Source organism: Grus americana, chromosome 10, assembly GCF_028858705.1.
Source record: "Grus americana isolate bGruAme1 chromosome 10, bGruAme1.mat, whole genome shotgun sequence".
Lineage (NCBI taxonomy): Eukaryota > Metazoa > Chordata > Aves > Gruiformes > Gruidae > Grus > Grus americana.
In genome coordinates, this window is record NC_072861.1 from 23,421,985 (window position 1) to 23,441,657 (window position 19,673).

Below are 19,673 nucleotides of genomic sequence, written 5' to 3' on the forward strand. Positions count from 1 at the left end.
TACAGCGGGAGAAGAGTCAGCCGGCCGCTAGCTCGCAGGACGGCGGGGGGGGAAAAAAGCAGAAATCATCTTGCAATGGCTACTTGGTAAAAACCCCGCAGAAATCCATGCGCTGGGATTTATTTATTTATTTTTATCCGCTGTGAGAAACGATAGAATGGAACTTGGCAGAAATCACCTTTGACACGTGTTATCTCTATAATATCTCGATCCGATAATCCCCACCTAAGCTTTGTGCTTTACACCGCTCGGGGACTGGGCTGCAGCGTAACTCTTCTCCAGCCCGTGTCATTTCCACCCGCAGCGCGTGGGCTATAGGATTTCTCCTCTGTCACGTAGCCCTGTAGCCACCAGTCCATAAATATTTGTGTAAGAGCCTCTCCGCCCCCAGCCCCGCTGACGTTACATTTTCTCCAGTGTAGCAGGCGACTTTTTTCAAACTTTTTAATTCCGTTCATTAATCATTTAGAGAAATGTGCAATTACTCGAGTCCAATTACAGAAAATGTGCAACTACTTGAGTCCCATTATAAGCCTGTACGAAATGCCAAGAACTTGATTAGAGTAAAACCACCGCCAGCCCCATATACTTTAAAAGAAAATATTGTGTCTTATCCTAGCGGGTGAAAAGAAATCACAATTTATTTACGCGCAAATGTGTCTAACCCTCGCTGACAATATGGGAAATTTTTCCTATCGGCCGTAACGTGATTTCAGCGTTCCCTTAAGGAAGAGATGTCTCTCCCTTAATTAAAACAACGCCTGAACTCACTGTAACCTCCTGATTTCATAGCGGGGATCCGCTCTCATTTTTCCAGAGGGTTTCTAATTACCCCACACGCTGACGTCTGGCCCGGCGCTGGGCTGCTTGCTTTCCATCCGTGCCGAACCGCTGGTCGGGGCAGGCGATGAGCGGGGACTACTCGTGCTTTCCCCTCCCCAGGCCAGGCTTTCTGCCCCGAAGACGCAACCAGGACTAAGAAATGCCGTGCGGTTCTCCGACGGCTCCTACGGGACGTGGCCTCTCTAATCTTTGCAACCAATTGGCTTTATTCGGTAATCCGTAATTACACGAACTGTCTCCTATGCAAATCATAAACGTCTCAATCAATCAGCGGGAGCAGCCGTCGACGGCAAGGCTGCGCACACAGAGCGAGCGCGCAGGAGGATTTCTGCCACATGTGGCTTCTAAACTCCTGTTATTTAGGTCAGCATCCTCCGTGTGCTGTCTGGGGGAGCGATAGGTATTACCGCTTATTAGGATTAAGCTGAGATTTACGGGTCTTTCTTAGCGTGGAGCTGTGTGTCCACGGACGCTCGTACGAGCCCGACTACCAAAGTCTGAGATTTTTCAAGGAGAATCTTGAGCTAAGGGGCTTAGGGAGGTGAATTAATTTACTGGGACTCTGTAGCTCGTCCAGAATAAAAATCTCTTATAAAAGTATAATTTTCTTCTTGTTATTCATGATTACAAAATAATAAGATTGTTAAAAAATCCAATAGAATGGATGTCAATATTGGCAGGAGATGTAATTGCAAAGCGTGTGCCAGCCTTCCGTGGCTTTTCTTAATTTTAATTAGGATAAAATTTACTAATCTTACAGGGTTTGCAGAAGTAGGTTTGCCAAGAGGCCATCAATTGATCTGGATGATATTGGCTTCCTTTTAAGAGCCCCTTGCTAACTGTTATGTAAAGCCCGGGCTTTTAGCTCCTTTCTCAGATCATCTCTGCAGTTTTTTTGGCATGTCAAAAGGCCAGATGTTTTTTATTTGAGAGCAAATTGACACGTTAAATTACATTGTGCAAACAGTAAAGCCAGCCATGAGTAAACAGGCGACGAGGATTCATTGAATTTTATGGGTCGCAATAATGTTTATGTAATTTAACAAATTTATGTTTCGTGTCAGCTTTACCGCAAGAGTTATTCATTCCAAAAGGAAAAACAACTTACATTACAGCCCCCATATTATTCTGCCTCGGAGCCAATCAAAAGCAAAACAAGCTTTAACATGACAATTGCATAGGGGCATGCGTATGCCTGCACACGATAACATATATCACGCAAGTTAAACATAGTCTGCGGATATTGCTCGATTTGTGTTTTTTAATTCTAATTTGATTACTTTTCTATCATCCAGCCAGAATGCAAACAATGGGGGAGACTTCTGCCGCGCCAAGTATTGCTCCAGCGTTAGCAATACAGATCCAGGCTCCGCGCGGTGCTTTCAGAAGGTCATGTTGATTTTTACCATAATGCATTTTCCAGGTCCCTGGGAACCTACAGCAGATTTAGCAGGAATCCTCTATGAATCAGGCTGTCTTCACTCTCCAGTGAAGTGTATACCTAGCCCGGATTTCGCTGGCAATGAACCATGCATTAATATTACAAACTCTTCTGGCTATTTAAATGCAAAATCACATCAGACTTCAGGGCAAGCAAGCGGAGTGGAGCAGGCTCGCTCTGCGCTGGCAGGGTTTATCACATCAGTCTCATTAATGCAGTTTAACACCTTGTGTGCTCCGGGACACGCAGGGCGGCTCAGCGAAAGGTCACACCGCGGCGGAGCAGCGGGCGATGCTCCCATGGGAGAGAACTGCCGCGCCGTCGGGGCCGGGACGGCATGCCAGGTTGCCAGCCCGGCACGGGTTAAAGGAGGGAAGTTCTCTTTTTTTAGAGCAATGAGGCATGCTAAGCTAATAAGACCTCTAAACTGGCATCAATAACAAATGGCTTTCCACCAACACGCAGCAATTATCAATAGCAGCCGCCGCTGGAGGGGCTGGATCCGGCCAGACCACGCAGACGGGAGAGCGCGCGGCGATATTTACTGGCAGCTCCAAGAGAAACCCCGGAGAGCAAAGGCAAGGCATCGTCCCACACTCCGTGGGTCCTTGCCGGAGCCCTCCCGGCGGTGACGGCCACCAGGGATGGTCTGCAGCCCCCCGCCTGCCCGCCCACGGCACGGAGAGCTGGGGCTCTGCTGCCTTGGGGCTCCTCTGCGATGGAGCTTCCCTGGGGACGGGGAGCACTCGGGGGAGCTGGGGTCAGCCAGGAGATCCAGGGCCCCAAGCCCGGTTGATGGAGAGATCTCCAGCTCACCCTGCTTATAACGCTGCCTTAAACACAGGGGATGTGGAGCAAGCCAGCTCCGGGCTGGGAGCAGGCCCCACCAGACAAGCAGGACAAACCTTCTCAGAGGATTTTTCACCCCACAAAGTACTGACACACGTTGGAACAGAAATGGTGAAAAGCCCCTGGCGGGGTGAAAGCGCTTTGGGGCAGAGAAGTGCCATCTCTCCCGGCATCCTTCCCGTGGGAAGGGCCTGATTTGATTTCCCGTGGCTCTGAGCGGCTGCGGGATGCTGCTGCAGAAAGATGCTGTGAGAGGCATCGACGGGAGCCCCGAGCCCAGAGCAGTCTGGGTGCCCAACGCCCGGGCAGGGGGGTGCAGCCAGTGTCCCCCGAGCGGGGCTCGGTGGGGCTGGCTGGGAGGAAACCGGGGCGATGATGGATGGCACGGTCATCCCCCATCCCCTGCCCTGCCAGACCCCACTGGTCAGTCCTTCCTGAGAAAAAGCTGCAGGTCCCGGTGCTGCTCATCCATCCTTTGTTTCCCCCCGTAGCAAGGCGGTGCCTTCAGGCTGCCCCGAAACCCCAAGAAGGGGTGCTAGGGCAAGCTCAGATTTTGTCGGTTTGAGAAAAAGAAGCATCAATCCCCAAATCGATGTTGTCCATCTCGCAAACTTCTGGTCTGCCTCCTCTCCGTTCAGGGCACCGGGGCCGGTCCCAGCAGCCACCAGCACTGCCTGCGGGACCGGCCCTCGTCGGCAGGGAACTGGGCTGCAACTAATTTCTGTGTCTAAATGGCATTTAATGCAGTCTTGAAGGAGATCTGTAGACAGGACGTGAAGAGGGAACTAAGGGTTATTGCTGTCAATATAATTAATTTCAAGCTAATTTGAGCATCTGATTAAGTTTAGCATTACCATAAAAACTAAACTGCTATTTAAATCCAGAGAGGGGTTTATTAAATAAGTGCTGGAATGCAACAGAAAGCAAAATGAAGGTAATAAAGTCACTTAAAGTAATAAAATTAAGTGAATGCTAGAGATATCCTTTGATGGATCTTTCCTTTACCCTTCCCTGGGATGGAGATCTTCCTTCCTCAGCTGTATTTTCTATACAGGCTTCGGAATTTCTTACAGGTCTTCCTAAATCTTCATAGAAACAAAATACATGGGAAAAAACGGTCAATACAGTAATTTTTCTTTGGAAAAGGAGGATAAAACACCAAGGAGGAGAGGTGGCTGTTAGCTGAGCACATCACTTTGCCAGAGCCGTGCACTTGCACAAGGTCACGGGCGGCTCGGCCAGCTGGGAACGCTGCCCGGAGCAGGATCGTGTTTGGGAACGGGAAAGCGGGATCTCCCCCCCACAAGGATGCTGGTTTGGGGTGCTTCCTTCATCGCCTTCCTGCGTGTAATAAAACATTAGTCCAGTTAGACAACTGGTGGTGAAAACCCTACGGGGTTTCTACTACTGTGCCAGAGCCGGCCAAGACAACTTACCCTTCTCCTCCAGGTTCATGTGTCAGCCAGAGAAAACACTTATTTACTCTGAAGGCCACAGAAGCCTTAAAATACAAAGCCCAAGATAACACTGATAGGATCACACAGACATCCAAATTAATTTATACTGCTGTCCTAAGCAGAAGTGACTCACTGATAGCAGAGGAGCACTGTCCCTCGGTTAAACAAGGACCTCGGCAGGGATGCCGTGGCGATGGGTCACGGTGCTGCTGTCCCCCCTCTGCCCCCTGCTCCCGGAGCCCTGGGCACTGCCTCGGGATGGGAATGGAGAAGGAAAACGAAGGAGGCGCGTGCCGAGGTCCTGTCCTGCCTGTGCTGGGCTCGGGGTGGATCAAGGATGGAGATGCAAGTAGTCGTGGTCCTTGGCACCGAGCCCTCTGTCCACACGCTCGCTGCTTTGCAACACGCATCGTTCAGCCAGCTCTGCGGTCTCTGCTGCTTCTGGGTCAGGACAGAGGTGTGTGGGCGTGAAGAGGGTTGGCTAAAACCCCAAAGACCTCCAAGGAGAGGGTGGTCAGCTGAAATTTCCAAACCTCCTTTACTTCTGGCACAGGCAGACCTGAGGGAATAGGGGAGAAGTTGGGACTTTGGTGCGTGTTCTGAGCCGGAGCTCGGGGACGAGGGTGCGAACAGCCCTGGAAATGCGGGGAGCAGCGACCCGGGTGGCCTCGCACCTCTCCAGACCGTGGCCTGGGGTCTGGAGAGCAGGGCAAGGGGAGCTGGGGTCTCCTTCTTCACCTGGAGAGGCACCTGAAGCTGTGACATCGCCCTAAACGGCAAATGGCAGCTCAATAGAGACGGCTCTTGGGCACCCCCCTTCAACCACATCAGACCCGCGAGAACATCAGCACGCAGGGCAAATAGTGAAGCCGTGCAAACGGCGGGGCTGCGGGCACCCAGAAACGGCCTCGCAAGCCCCGGTTTGCATCACGACATCTTGCACGAGACTTCACGCAGAGCCTACCAAGGGCTTTTCCCGTGGCTTGCTGGGGCCCCACTCCCCCTCGGGAGATTGCCCACGCTGAGCTGGTGACCAGACCCGGAGGAGACGCGCACCGACGCTCCTCACCACTTTATGTAGTTTCAGCAAATACCGAATTCCATCCTGAGCCCCAACTTCCCCTCCTAAGATTTCCGTTCGGCACCAGGGTTTGCCGGTAACTGCTATTGCAAGGCTGAGCACAATTTAGATTATAATATATAACCGCAGGCTGTTTTCTTAATTGATTTCTTTTGTTTCATTCTATTCCTCAAAGATTTGTCAACATCAATTTTTATATGCTTAACACTTTGCAAATACTGGCCAACTTTTTAAAATTAATGAGTTGAGATGGAGATTGAATACCTTCCCTCCCCTGCAACTGCAGTGGGGAACTAACACAGGATGATAGTAAAACATGTTATCAGCATTTAATTTGTAAAATTGGAGTTATTAAAAAGTGAATCTGCCAGCAGCCATTGGCAGATGTATTAACGCTGTCGAACGTTATTCTTGCTGTTATTCTAGATGAGGTCTTCCTGTTTGCATTTCACAAACCAAAAAGCACCACATTTCCCACAATAATGTGATTTCAGCTGAAGTTAGAAATTTCGTGGGTTTCCCAGAGTTCAAGTCAGCAAATCAGCAACAAATCACACTCATAGTAAATTCCTGGGAAGAAGTCAGTTTTTAAATACTGTGAACCTCTAAGGGCTGTGCCCTTTAACGACGTACAGCGTGTCAACCCGTGATAAAGCGTCAGCAGCTAAAACCAACAGAACCGGTGCCAAATCCTCCTAAGAGCCTACTCCCAAAGAATACAGCGGTTTGATGTTAGGAGCATATCATGTGTTTATAAGACTCATTCCGAAAATACATTTTCGAGATAGCTTATATTAAAGTGCAATTACAGGTTAAGTAACAAATTGGCTTACTGCCTAATATAGAGAAACACACTGTGACAATCAGATAATGCAGGAATTAAACAAGATGGCAACAGCTACTGCGAAAGGAGTTGGAGCGAGGAGCCCGTTGCTGCGAGCGATGCCTTCATCCCGGGGAAGGTGGACGGGGCTGGTGGGGCTCTGCCGTCCCCCAGCCGCTCAGACTCAAAACAACGAGGACCTTTGAAACCCCACACCAAATAATACAGTATAATTTCCAGAAAAAAAAGGGCTCCTCTCCACCCGTCAAGCCCAAGCTCTTGTGCAGCGGAGAGATTCCGGCTGTCACCAAGGAAACGGGAGATTGCTGGAGCGATCTCCAGCCCCGGCTGCCTGCCGTTCCCTCCGGGGACGGGTGTTTTAGCAGTCGAGTGGCACTCCACCGGCCTCCGATGCCTGCTGCTTGAGACAGGAACACCACTCCATCCCCAGCACGCGTGGTAGGACATTTGCAAGAGGCTCCTCCACAGCAGCTTTCCACCTTCTCGCTGTGAGCCTGCAGCGACTGAGTCCCGACACTTCACCCTCTGACTTTGCACACACAGCGATGGGTTTGAAGGAGCTATTACCGCTCGGGAAGGAGCTCCGAGGGCCATCGTGGAGACTTCTGTGCTGAGATTTCTGCCCAGCGATGCACACGCAGTGCTGGAGAGGGACAGATGAACATCTCGCTGCCACGGCGTGGACGTGTGGTTACTCACAACTTGAGCTCTGCATCTGCTCCGGTCCCTCCCGCGCTGAGGAGGACTGGAAAAGGTGCAGGGAAAGGTGACAACTGTGCACGGCAGCTGCCCTGCCCGGCAAATCCATGGAGGTGGTTGAGAGAGCCAACGGGATGGGGCAGGACTTCCCAGCCTGGAAAAGAGACAGGAGGAGGGTGATGAAGGAGGTCTCCAAAGCTCTGGAGATGCATGGAGATGGCAGAGATGAGCGATTAACCCGTGAAGGCAAACAGGGACATCTCTCCACCTCATTCTGAAAGATTTAACTCTACTTCTTCACCCTCAAGGTGGAAACTCATAATGGCTGGTGCAGCACAGCCACCGTTCTCCTCCACAGTGCTTCACCTCCTCTTCCCTGAGAAAGATCAGCAAGGTCACCCACCCAAAAATAGACTCTTACGGGTCCTGCAGTGGCTTTAGCATCACTGAGGACCAACGGGACCACCCAGTCCTGCTCCCGCATTGCACAGGACCTTTACCCAGGATTCACCCTCATGACATGGAAAGAAATCGCCCGTTCCTCGCTGCAAGAGGCGGTTTGAAAAGCTACCGAGGGGAAAAGCTTGAGGAGCCTCCCCGGGCCTGGCTCCGGAGATTTTCACAGCGTTTTAGTCCCCATCTCGATCAAACTCTCTGCGAAACCATTCCCACAAGGGCGAGCAGGGGCTGGGGGTGCGGAGCAGCCGACGGGCTCTGCACCAGCAAAGCCGTTAGAACCGTGCGGCTCTCGCCTGCGCCATAATTGCATTTATCCGTTCCCATTTTGGAAACAACAGGGAAGTTAGCAAAAGCAGAATACTTAAGCACAGCTAGTTCTCAGCGATATAATTCTCTTTAATCTTTTAAGCATTTGACAGTATTTGCTTGAAAGAAGGAGCAACAAGTACATAATTATTGCACTAATTAAGCTGCCAAAACACAAGCATGCTGCAAGAGCACCTTTGAAACAGTGAGCTCTCGATTCATTAGCATCTGCTGTAAGCTTATTAATCACCTAACAGGCAATTAGCAAGCTGTTACTGTTTGAGACTAGTATGTAAATAAATTCTTGGGTTAATTTCTTCCTCTGATAATAAAGAAAACATTATGAAAATTAGCTAAGCGACAATGTAAATGATCTTGACTGTTAATTATATGATGGTGTTACATATGCGGCCGCCGTACACCAGATAAGGGATGCACCTCTCGCTTTGCGTACTGTTTTAAAAATAAAATTGTTGACATAGGTAATAGGGAGGCTTTCTGCATTAGAGGCACAGATGTTTGCCTTTAGCTAACCAAAACGAACTGCCGAACGACTGACACTGCAAAATTGGCCACTGGCTTTATTTGCAGCAATCGCCAGCCCTGCGATGCCTTGCGCGGAGCCCTGCTCTCCGGCCGTGCTGCAGGGCGCGAGCCCTCCGCCCTCCGCCTGCGAGTCACGCGTCCCCCCAAAATTATCAGCGTGGGCCCTGCTTCCCGAGCAGCCCTTCCCCGCCGGGGCTGAACCGATGGCTGTGTGCGGCACACGGCCGTGCGGCAGAGGTGCGGGCAGGCAGAGGTGCAGGCAGAGGTGCAGGCAGGCACGCTGTCGGTGCAGGGATGCTCACGGTCGGGCGGCTGCACCGTACGGTGGCACCGCTCACAGCTTGCCCTGGGGCTGCACATCCAGCACTCCATCTGAATGAAAATTAATAAAATTAATGTGAAAACCAAGCCAGCGCCCTGCCTGCACAGCACTGACCACCACTGCAGACAAGAGGACACTCTTATCCACCCTCCTTCCCTGCAGAAGGACCTTGTTTTGTGGCCCAGACAAGATGATTTGCCTGTGAAGCCATTGATTATCTCTGCAAACCCAGGCTGATGGCATTGACCTGTTATTCGTTATTTCCTCGGGCAATAAATTGCAAGGCTTTCCTTTCATCTGGCACCACCCTTCAGAGCGCTCTGCCACCGGTGCAGCAGTAGCCAGTCACCCACAGAAAAAAATAATCATACGACAGGGTGGGGGGGGGGGTCTGGCAAAATGGGGCGATTACTGAAGTGCTGATGGACCGTGCGAGCTGTGAGCAGAGGCACCGGAGCAGCCTCTGCCAGGGGGTCCTGCTGCGGGCAGAGAGCCCAGGGGGCAGCGGGCAGCCAGCAATGCCCCCCACCAGTGCCCCCCACCAGTGCCCCCCACCAGTGCCCCCCACCGATGCCCCCCACCAGTGACCCAGCAGGGCAGAGCCATCCCCTCGCTCCGTGCCACCACACAGACCAAGCCCCCACGACCACACCGTGCCGTGGGAGGCCAGGAAGGACGTTTGCCCCACTGTCACCTTCCATTGACAAAAGCCTGTTCTGCTGTGAGCTCGGCTTTCCAGCCTTCTCTCCCCAAAAAAACCTCCAAGCTCCTTTAAGCATGCTCCAGCGAAGCAGAAAACTAATTACAGTGAACTGCGCGCCTGTTCGAGTGAGGAATTACCAGCAGCAGAGGTTACTTAATAATCTTATTAATTTAAACTATTTTATCACCATCTTTTGCCCCATAATTATGCGTACAAAACGCACACAGAATATTTCACAATTAAAAGCTGGAAACAAAAGATGAAGATTAAGGGCGAGATGAGGCACTTTCATGCCGCTCCAGCGGCTCTGGGAAGAGGAGTGCCGTGGTCCATGGGCAGCCCTGGTGCTCCTGCCTGCTCCCTGCCTGCTCCCTGCCTGCTCACTGCCGGGCTGATTGGATGCTACCAATTACCTGTGAGCAATGCACCGACACCAAAACACATCCCCCCCCCTCTGCAGAGAGCATGCTGCTGCACTTCGCTGGAGGCCACGGAGATGCCCGAGCCAGGTAGTGGCATTCCGGCGGGGCCACCAAGCCTGGGGGGTGGCACGTGCTGAGCCACCACCGCTGCCCCGTCGTCAGCTCTCTGCAATTAGCGCTCGCCAAAGAGGGGATGCTACGCGGCCGCTCTGACCCAGCCCAGCGCGGCGGCGAAGGGCATGCCGAAAAGCCTGCAGACCTCTCGGGGAGGAGGAATTGAGAGCGCCAAGCGTGCAGACGGCTCCGGTGTCAGAGCTCAGCGGCAGGACCCTGCTCCGGCAGGTCCCTGAGCCCCCCACCCCAGCTGCCCGAGCTGCTCTGGGCCTGCCGCACCTATTACTTCTTAGCAAAGAAAACTATGTCTTACTCCCCGTGGTTATTTTTTCCTCTGGATGTTTTGAAGGCAGGCAGGATGCCCAGGTAGCAGAGCAAGCAGGCGGCAGCATTTCCACGGGGAACTGCTCTTCTGCCTGGTGCTGGTGGAAATGAGCTTCCCCGGGCTGGTCCGTTGCGAGAGAGCGTCGGGACCTGACGCACTTAAAGCGTGGTCGTGCATCTGCTACAGCTGAGCCTAGCCGCACGTAAGGAGCTGGTGAGGACGTGGGAGACTGCAAGTCTCCCGGGACGGGTTTATGTTGCAAAGCTGGGCTCTTACAGGCTGCCCTGTCCCTCGCACCAGCACTTCACCTCCTGCAGAGGCTGCAGCGTCTGGCTGCTGCAGCTCGGCCATAAAAATCCCCTCGGCACGAGACCTGTGTCCCGCTGGCACAGCGTGGATGTGGTGCTCCACCAGGCTTCACCCCTCGCTCGCCCCGAGGCACCCACCTCGTGCCGTGGGTCTTACCCCCACCCGGGGCAGCACCCACCTTCCCCTGCCAGGTTTGGTCCCGCAAGTGGCCCCGAGCGCTTCCCCATCTGTTACCGCTGGCCACGACTCTCCCCATGGGCAACCCACTGGCGTTTCTTCCACTGTTGGGTCCTGGAGGAGGAAAAAAAAAAACCCCAAATGTATTGATTTCTGAGCTTGCTGTAACTCGAAAACACAAGCCATAAGCAGTGTGGTTCCAAAATATCACTTTCCATTTCCAGAAGCAAGTGCTGGAGCTTTAGAACAACTGCACGAAACCAAGAAGACAAGGAGCGAATGGCTTGTAAATGGCTTTTTAGTACAAACTGTGTTTCAGTTTTATGGGCAATGGCTGGAGATCCCTTTAGAGCGATGTGCTAAGAGGTTATTTTGGATCCAGCTTAGAGACTGCAGCAGTTTGGCCCATTAAAAAGTAAATTTTTCATGTCAAGAAACAATCTTTTGCAGATGGAGTGCTCATCTGTGAAAAAGAAAAAAAAAAAACCAACCCAAAACTAGGTCAGGAAAGCAGCGTGCGGCTCAGCGCGCTGGCAGTGCAGGGCTCCTCGGGAGGCTGCCTGGATCGCATCCCCTCCCCATGCCCCAGGTACGGAGGGAAGCCGGTTCGGAGTCGCCTTGGCCATGTCTCCGAGCGGCCACCTCCAGCCGACGGGGACTCGCAGTGGCCACCGGACCCCGCTGGCAGCCACATCGGCCGCGGATCCCAGCCCGCCGCGAGTGCAAACCATTTGTGGTTATTCAGCCTGAATCACAGCGAGGGCTTGGTCTCCCACTAGCAATTTAGCTGGCTGGATACTGCTGCTGCCTTATGCACCAGATGTTTGTGGAAGGGTCCAGGGACAGATGTGCCTTCAGCCTCGCCTGAAACCAAAAAAAAGTTGTCGTTTCCCCCCATAAATCCCAGCTTTCCTTGGTTTGACTCGATCCCAGACAGCTCCTCGCCGGCCGTTTGTTGGTTTTGCTCGTGTTTCCCTCTGTTCAAACACAGATAATGGCACCGGGTGCTCCAAGCACGGGCGAGCAGGATGCCACCGGCATCCCCACACATCACCTGCGTTAAAGAGATACAGCGCGTGGCAGCAAATGCTGTTTGAATTCACCTTAACTGAAATAACACATTTCAATAAAAAAGCCCTCATAAAGCTGGCATTGTTTTTTAAAAGCATTGCTAGTGAAATTTTAATTCCAGACAACACCAGCGAAGAGCCGTGGCAGCTATAATCAAAAGCAATTGACAGTTGTCATCAAAAGCAATACTCACCACCTGAAACTGGTCACTGAAAACGTGCTAATTACTTTATATTTTTTAACGAAAATTCCAGACTTTCTTTTTCCCCAAGAGCAAAAGCTTTCCTTTTGGAAAACTTGTCCCTCTCTCCAGATGAGCTATTGCAGACCCAGCACCTACCAGCTCTCCCTGTCGCATGCAAACAAAACCCTGAGATGCGGTTTCGTTACCTGCACACCCTTCAATACCACGGCCAAAGGCACCCAGAAAAATCAGAGGGCAGCGCAGAGCCGAGCGCGGTGCCGGGGCGCCCGGGCCAGCCCAGCCCCGGACAGGGCAGCCCCGGCAGGGCCACGAGCTCCCGGCCTGCCCGGCTGCTGCTGCAAACCAGCATTTGTTTATCAGATTTGTTTTTCTGGGGCAGAGGCGGGAGTCCCGGCTAGGAGATGCCAGAGCCGTGGGTTAAATGCCGAACACCAGGCTACAAGCCTGGGGACTAACGGCAGGCTCCGGCTGCTCCCGCTCCTCCGACCGGCTCCCCCGCCTCAGTTTTGGGGAGAAAAGCAGAGAACCATCTGCCACGACGTTTCACCGAAAGCACGGTGGGAAGGAGGAGCACAGGGGTCCGTGTTCGGGTTCATCAGCCCACGCCAGGTGGGTTGTTCCAGCGCAGCATCCTTTTTGTATATATATCCTCTCTGGGCAGGGATGCGACGAGCCGACCCGCCGCACCCCAAGGTGCAACCCTTCATCTCCCCAGGGACCCCCTCGTCGCTGCAGCCGCAGGAGACTGGGAAGCACTGGGAAGCGGGTGAAACGCCAGTGGGGAGCAGCAGCCTGGAGGACGAGGGAAGAAAAGTGTTTAGCAGATGGGTTTGCCAGCATTTCCAGAAACACCGGAGCATCGCTGACCGCGATGAAGTCGTTATGCAGCACCAGGAGCAGCGTGGAAGTGTCGGTCACGGCTGTGCGGTGACGTGCCCTGCTCGGTGCCCCCGGGGGCGTCCAGCGGGAGCGACGGGCAGCGTGCGGGTGCCGGGGTTTCCTCTGGGAGCTCTGCGGGTCCTGGGCAGAAGGAGAGCTGCGCTGCAGAGAGCTGCTGGCCAGCCAGGTCTCCCGCTGCTCAGGAAAGAAATGTGCTTTTCAGAATGAAGATTTCTATTTCTTTTTCTTTTTCTTTTTTTTTTTTTTTGAGTTTTTGAAATAAAATCCCTTTGGTAGCACACTCCGAAAGGAGGCCAAAGCCACCGAACAGCCTGGGTGTGATCATGTTCCTAATGAAGCCTGGAGCAAAGCTCAGCTGAACAGCTGAGCACTTACGTGGTCAGGCCCGCAGCCGTCCTGCCTTATAAATCAGCTGCACAAGGGAACATTCCCCATCCAATGCAATTTAAAGTTCCTCACATGCAGAACTTGGATTTCAGAAGCTTCGAAGTCGGGCAAATATAAGCCCTGGGCTGAGATGTAGCATTTTGGAAGCCCAAACCGATGCTGCCCAGCGCCTCAGCATTTTATACACGAGTTTTTTTGCTATCCGCCATGGCCTTAATTTCCAGCAAGTTTACACGGGATGGCCCCACCGTAGCCTCTCAAAGGACTAACGCGACCCCTCCGCTCCCCACGCGCTTGGGTGCAGCAAGGGCACTGGGGCCATGGGTGCTGTGGTGGGTGCTGGGAGACGGAAGAGCCCGTGGGAGGGCACGGGGAGCTCGAGCTCCTGCAGCCCCATCCTGCTCCTTTGTGGCCCCCCTGAAGCTGAAATAACACTTTGTCGATCTCATCGCATTGCACAAACCATTCCAGAAATGAACAGGAATTCTCCAACAGAGACATCACGTAAAAAGTTGGGGTTTAATCTGCTGAGGTGTTGTCATTACCTATTGTTACTATTATCTCTTACAGGTTTAACTACATGTGAAGTCAAACCTGCAGCGAAATGTTTTCATTAACCCGAAAGGAATGTGAGGGCACTTTCCTTTGCAGAAAATGCCAACAATTGGAGTTTGCTCTATGACACTTCGAAGGGGGTTGCTCCCTTGCGACGCAGCCCTTCGCCTCCCGCCCCGCTCTGACGGAGATTGCCGATGCACAGCTCCTTAACGAGCTTTCCTACATCCAGAGCGCTCTGCCGGGAAAACGCCGAGGCACTGCACCCCTTTTCATTTTTTTCTCCTGGAGGTAGTGTTGTTTTGGAAATCTCCTTAAGAAAAGGAGATTTTATACACTCCGAAGTCTCTAAACAACCTGTCGTAAGCTGTGCAAGAGGGTATCGGAATTACACAATTCACCCAAATTAAATAGCTACGTCTGGATGGCCCTGTTAGCACACAGCCTCATTGATAGCATTGCGAAGGGTTTAGCCACGGGGCTATTGATCCATTAAATATTTTGCTGATGAGTGACGGGAGGGCAGCCAAGCCAAACTGTTTGCCCAGTTTGAGAAAGGGATTACTTTGGACCAAATGAACAGGTGAGGAAAATTCCTTCTCTGGCAGCAGTAAAACTTCCATCCACTCAGCGTTTGGAGTCTGTGCGTCTCTAACGTCATTTCTGGTGGTGACACCGTCTGATAGAGGGACCGCGATGTGCAGACGGTGCAGAAGGGAGCCGTGCTGGGGAGAGCGCCCGTATCGATCGCAGGAAGACAGCCCTGTTATTATTAAAGCTGACCTTGTCCGGAGCCTCTTCCACGGATACAAAGGTCACAGCAAAGCAAACAGCTCCCCAAGGGCTGGAGATACTCACAGCGCAACCAGAGCGGGATGCAAATATCCCGACCGAACAAATAAACGCCTGTGACACAGCGGCTGTGCGGGGGGCCCTCGGGGGCAGCAGAAGGCAGCCGAGCCCCGCAGCCTCCCCGCTTTGATCCAGCCCTGCAGCTGGCGGGGATGAAGGCGGGGAGCCGGTTGGAGGAGGAGGAGCGGGAGGAAGGGGCGGCTGGAGGCATTACCCAGCCCGGGGGATGCAGGGTGCTGGAGCGGAGGGATGCTGCCCGCCACGCCGGGGTCGGCCCTGCCGGGGGGGCGCTGGGCGGGGGGGCTCGGCCGGCGCGGGCAGCCCCAGCCCCGTCCCGCCGCTCTCCGCGGAGGGACTCTCCTACCACCGTGTGGCTGTGGCCGGCCGTGCACCACCCCGCGCCGCCGCCCACCCGAGACCGACCTGCGGGGTACGCGGGGGGCAGCGCTCCGCCCCGTGGGCCCCCCCCCCCCCCCGCCCCTCCAGCGTGGCTGCGCTGGGGGAACCAACCCCAACCCCAACCCCCGGGAGGGCGACGGCGCTGCCTCCCCCCAGCAATCCTCATCCCCCCCCGCGGAGGGACCCTCAGCCCGGCCCCGAAGGGGCGGCCACGCGTGGGAAGCGTTCCCGCTGGATGAACCGCAGGTTCCCGCCGCGGCCCGGCCCGGCAGCTCCTTCTCCAACCGTCTCCGCTGTCGCCGCTCCAAACCGCTGCTCCGCTCACGCGTGGCTGCTCCGTGGGACACAGCCGCCTCGGTGACAAGGGGGTGGCAGCTGGTGCCGTGTCACCTCCCGCGTCTCCCTTCACCGTCCTCCTCCTGCAAAGCCAGGAGGCCCCAGGCGGAGGGAGATCCTGCCGGGGTCCCTGCAGACCCTCACCTGACGGGGCCCTGGGCAAAGGGGCCAGACCTCCCGCCGGCCCCCGTCATTTCGTCAAGCCTCCTCTCAAGGCTTCCCTCCCAAAACCATGGCCACGGCCGGTCCCCGCTGAGGTTCCCCACCCATCCGTGTGATGACAGAAGCATTTTTTTTCCCTGCACTGGCCTGACGCCGATGGAGCCAGCGTCACTCCCTTGCAGCAGCATCCCACACGCCGCCTGGAGAAGGGCTGATCCAGCTCCTGCTCTGCTGGGATGGATGGGGATACCTCGGCATTTGTCTCCCAGCCTCAGTCCCAACCAAAGGACTGCCCAAAATTTTACAGTGCATCTGATGTGGCTCAACGGTGTCATCCTCTGGGGGGGGTTGTCTGCAGAACTGACTGGCTTTCTTCCAGGTCCAGGAAAATTTCAGCAATTTCAGGTTAGCTAGGTGTTACGTGCCGTTACACATACACGGGCTCACCTTGTCGGCTTCAGAAACCCATCAGTCTTTGGCGAGATAATGAGGACCAGTCTCTGACATCTCTTCCAAGATCTAGTGATATTCCAAGCTGCTCTACGCTCCAGTTTTGATTTTTCAGGCAGGCAGCTGGGGACTTCAAAGGCACCAGCCCTCATCTGTTAGAAAATTTCCTGAAAGCATCTGCCCTCGAGCGGGGGTGCTGCCCACCCGCCCGGGCTCGGCAGGTTGTTCCCATCACAGCTGAGCATCGCCCGGACAGAGAAATGGGACAAAGCGGGGGATTTCAAGGGGCTGCCTTTGGGATGAGACATCAAGCCAAGGTTTTCACCACCTTCCCAGGGCTGTTAAACTTCCAGGTCTCTCAGCAGTGGAGGAGGAGGGTTTGCTTTCATTTCCCCATCCCTGGGGATTTGTGCACAGGAGATGCAGGCACAAACGTTTTGGGGATTAAACTCTCTCTGACTGCTGCAGAAACATTTTTACTCAAAACAGAGTGTTTCAACAGGACAACTGGAGCTGTTCTGAAGCCCACCCTGGGGCCGGGAAGCGGAGCACAAGGTCCCACATCACTGGGGCTCCCCGGCGGAGCCAGTGGCAAGTCTCTCCGTGCCGCCCCAATCTCCATCTACGCTTTAGCACAACCCAGAGAAGGAAGAAATTCTCTGCCACGGAGACTCCTCGGGGACTTTACCTCGGACGCCCCAAACAGAGCCCGGTTTGCTGACTGAAGCGCGACATGGAGATGGAGTGCAGGAACACAGATGATGCTACATAACCGGAGAGGGACTGAACGTTTTCAGCAAATTACCTCTGTTATGAGCCTGGCCATAAAAATCACCTCGCAAGTGAATTTAGCTTTTTTCCTCTCCATGCCCAATCAATTAGCACATGAGTAATACCAGGCCCATTAGGGCAAACTGATGCCGGGGGAGTTATGTCATCTGCTATAGAAATGATTGCTTAATATACCAGTTGGCTCAAAGGAACTCTTACCCATCGCACAACCCCCTAAAATCGATAGCAACAGTCAAACCGTATTGTTTCAAACAAGAATACTGCTGGGTAGCTAAGTAAGCTCAATATCAGCATTTGTGACCTCAGACACTTACCAGGCTATAAATAATACAGAGGAACAACAACAACGGAGGACATTTCCAACCAGGAGAAAGGGTTGGTTCAACTCATTACAGCAGGGCAACAAGTGCCGTGCGCCGGGTACAGGAGAGGAAGAGCTCGGAGCGAGGCTTCCCACGTTACGCTGTGTCCTCTGCAGCTGCATCTCAGCAAAATGAGCCCGGCGCCTGTCCTTGGCTCTGCTCCGGCTGGCAGAGGACACGGCAACGCTCACACCGCGTAGAGGTGCGGGACGGGGCACCGTACGGTTAGCAGACGCGCGTGCACGTGCACGTCGATGCATGCAACTGCAAACATGTGCTGCAAGGAGCAGGCAGAGCAACCTCTGCAGACCCCGCTCCGCTCTGGGATCCCTTGGAACGTAACCTCTGCTGTGCCAAGGTCCCACCTCATGTCACTCCGGTGTTGCACCCCTTATGCTGGAAGAGCAAGACGCCATTTCCATCGCTTTAGGATACACTTAATAAAGTAGAAAGCAGCAAATAGCAATTACTAAATCTGAACTCGAGGATCTCGACGTGGTGCCATTCTTGGTTACTTTATAGCCAGGCTCTAGCAAAACACCCCAACTCCCCTTTCCAATACCTCTCCCCATTTCCAGTCCGGATCCCCACGCTCTCGTTGGATGCAGGGCAAGGGAGGAAAGCCCAGCGGGAAGGCTGGGACCTGGTACAGGTCGGACCTGAAGCCGGAGCCTGCCTGGCCAGCCACATGCAGAGGGCATCCACCGCCAACCGTCCCAGGGCACGGGACACATCGACTGCACCGGAGAGACCTTTCACCATATGTAGAGAAACATCTAAAAGTAGAAGAGAAAAAAATCTCCCCTGCCTTGCCCTGGGGATGGGGCTTCACGTTATAAGCGCAGGACAAAGCACTCTCGATATTAGGTCTGCCAGAGGATTTGAATAGGATTGGCCTGGGCTAACAAACTGTGATCAAAGCTAATCTCTGATTAGCTATACTGAGGAGATTTAATTTAGTTTAAAGCCTTACCTGAAATGCAGAACTGGGTATTATTGCATATCTGACTGAGACTGCTGTTGTAAAGCTGAAGTATTTATGGTAGAATTAAAACCTCTCTGAAAGCAATCATCCAAGGAAGCAGCAAAATTGATTGCAGTGTTACTGGTTCCAAACATTCAAAAATCATGAGTCAGTCCCCAAAATGTCACAAGATTTTAAAACGTAATATATTTTGTCTTATTTTTATTTAGTTTGAGAGACTAGCATTCATTTTTTCAAGCCACGAAGGTTGAAATCTGACTCTCTTTTTAGGAAGCGGAGATTTTCACCTAACACGATTCCAGGAGCTGGAGGTTGAACAAAAGCCACTAATTATTTTGCTTCTCCCGTGAAAGGGGCCGAGGCGGCGGTGGCCAGCAGCAGCCCTCAAGCCCCACGGGAAAACCCGTGCAGAGGCGGATGCCCTACAGCCCTGCAGAGCCTTGTGCGCAGCTCCCGGTCTGATGCCCGCGGTGCCTTTCCAGGAGGTTCCAGGGATCTTTCTGGAGAACCGCAGCTCAGGAGAGGGTGTGTTTTCCCACAACTCGGAAAGTCAGCGCCGGCACTGAGGGCTGGTGCAGAGCTCAGGGCAGCGCTCCGCTCTGGAGCAGCCACAGATCCTGGCCCTGCCTGCTCCGGCTTCTGCTCGCACATCTCATCCCAGGGAGCCCTTCCCTGGGACCCGGCCGAGCGCCGAGCGTCCCTCGCGCTCCTGTCCCTCCCTCCGTGCCAGGGCAGAGATGCTGCTGGGACGCACGTGGCACTATGGCAAGCGGGTCCGGATCTGGCCGCCTTCCCGTGCGCAGGCTGGGCTGCAGCCAGGGCTGGGGCGAGCTGCTTCCCCCCGCCTGACTTCTCCTGGTCCTCCAGCTCCCACGGACACTCGGCTCCTCCTGCCGCTGCCCGCTTGGGCTCCTGACAGCGACAAACCTCTCCCATTTCTCCCTCTGTCTTCCGGGCCGTGACACGTTTGTCTGTAGGGCATGAAGAAACGATGCTGACAAGGTGGCGATGGGGGTGTGCCAGCCAAGCTGACTGCCGGAGCCCTAGGCTTGACCTTGGCAGGGAGAGGCGGAGCGCTGATGGCTTCCCGTGCCAGCATCCCTCCAAGATGTGTTTTCCCGAAGATGACAAGGGTGAGCGACCAGGAAGATATTCGTATCCACACCCGGCCTCCTTTCGCTGCGCGCATCAGAGAGTGATGGAGAGCGCCGCGCATCAGGAGCCCGTGAGGACACTGAGGCCTTACACGCAGTGACGCTACCTGCCCCGGGAGCAGCTCCACGCACACCTCCGCGCCGCAGGATACGGTCCTGCTAACCC

At 54.0% G+C, this 19,673-nt stretch overlaps 1 protein-coding gene across 1 annotated transcript in view; it reads right to left on the bottom strand.

Annotated features, from left to right (window-relative positions):
• Positions 1 to 6,090: 6,090 nt before the first annotated feature.
• Positions 6,091 to 19,673, bottom strand: part of LOC129210966 (uncharacterized) — an 85,806-nt gene continuing 72,223 nt past the window's right edge. The window contains exons 2-3 of the mRNA XM_054837408.1: positions 10,899 to 11,951; positions 6,091 to 7,368 (exon numbers count right to left, since the gene is read on the bottom strand). Of these exons, the coding sequence (XP_054693383.1) occupies positions 6,570 to 7,368; positions 10,899 to 11,083 (984 nt within the window). The 5' untranslated portion in view covers positions 11,084 to 11,951 and the 3' untranslated portion in view covers positions 6,091 to 6,569. The remainder of the gene's footprint in view (positions 7,369 to 10,898; positions 11,952 to 19,673) is intronic.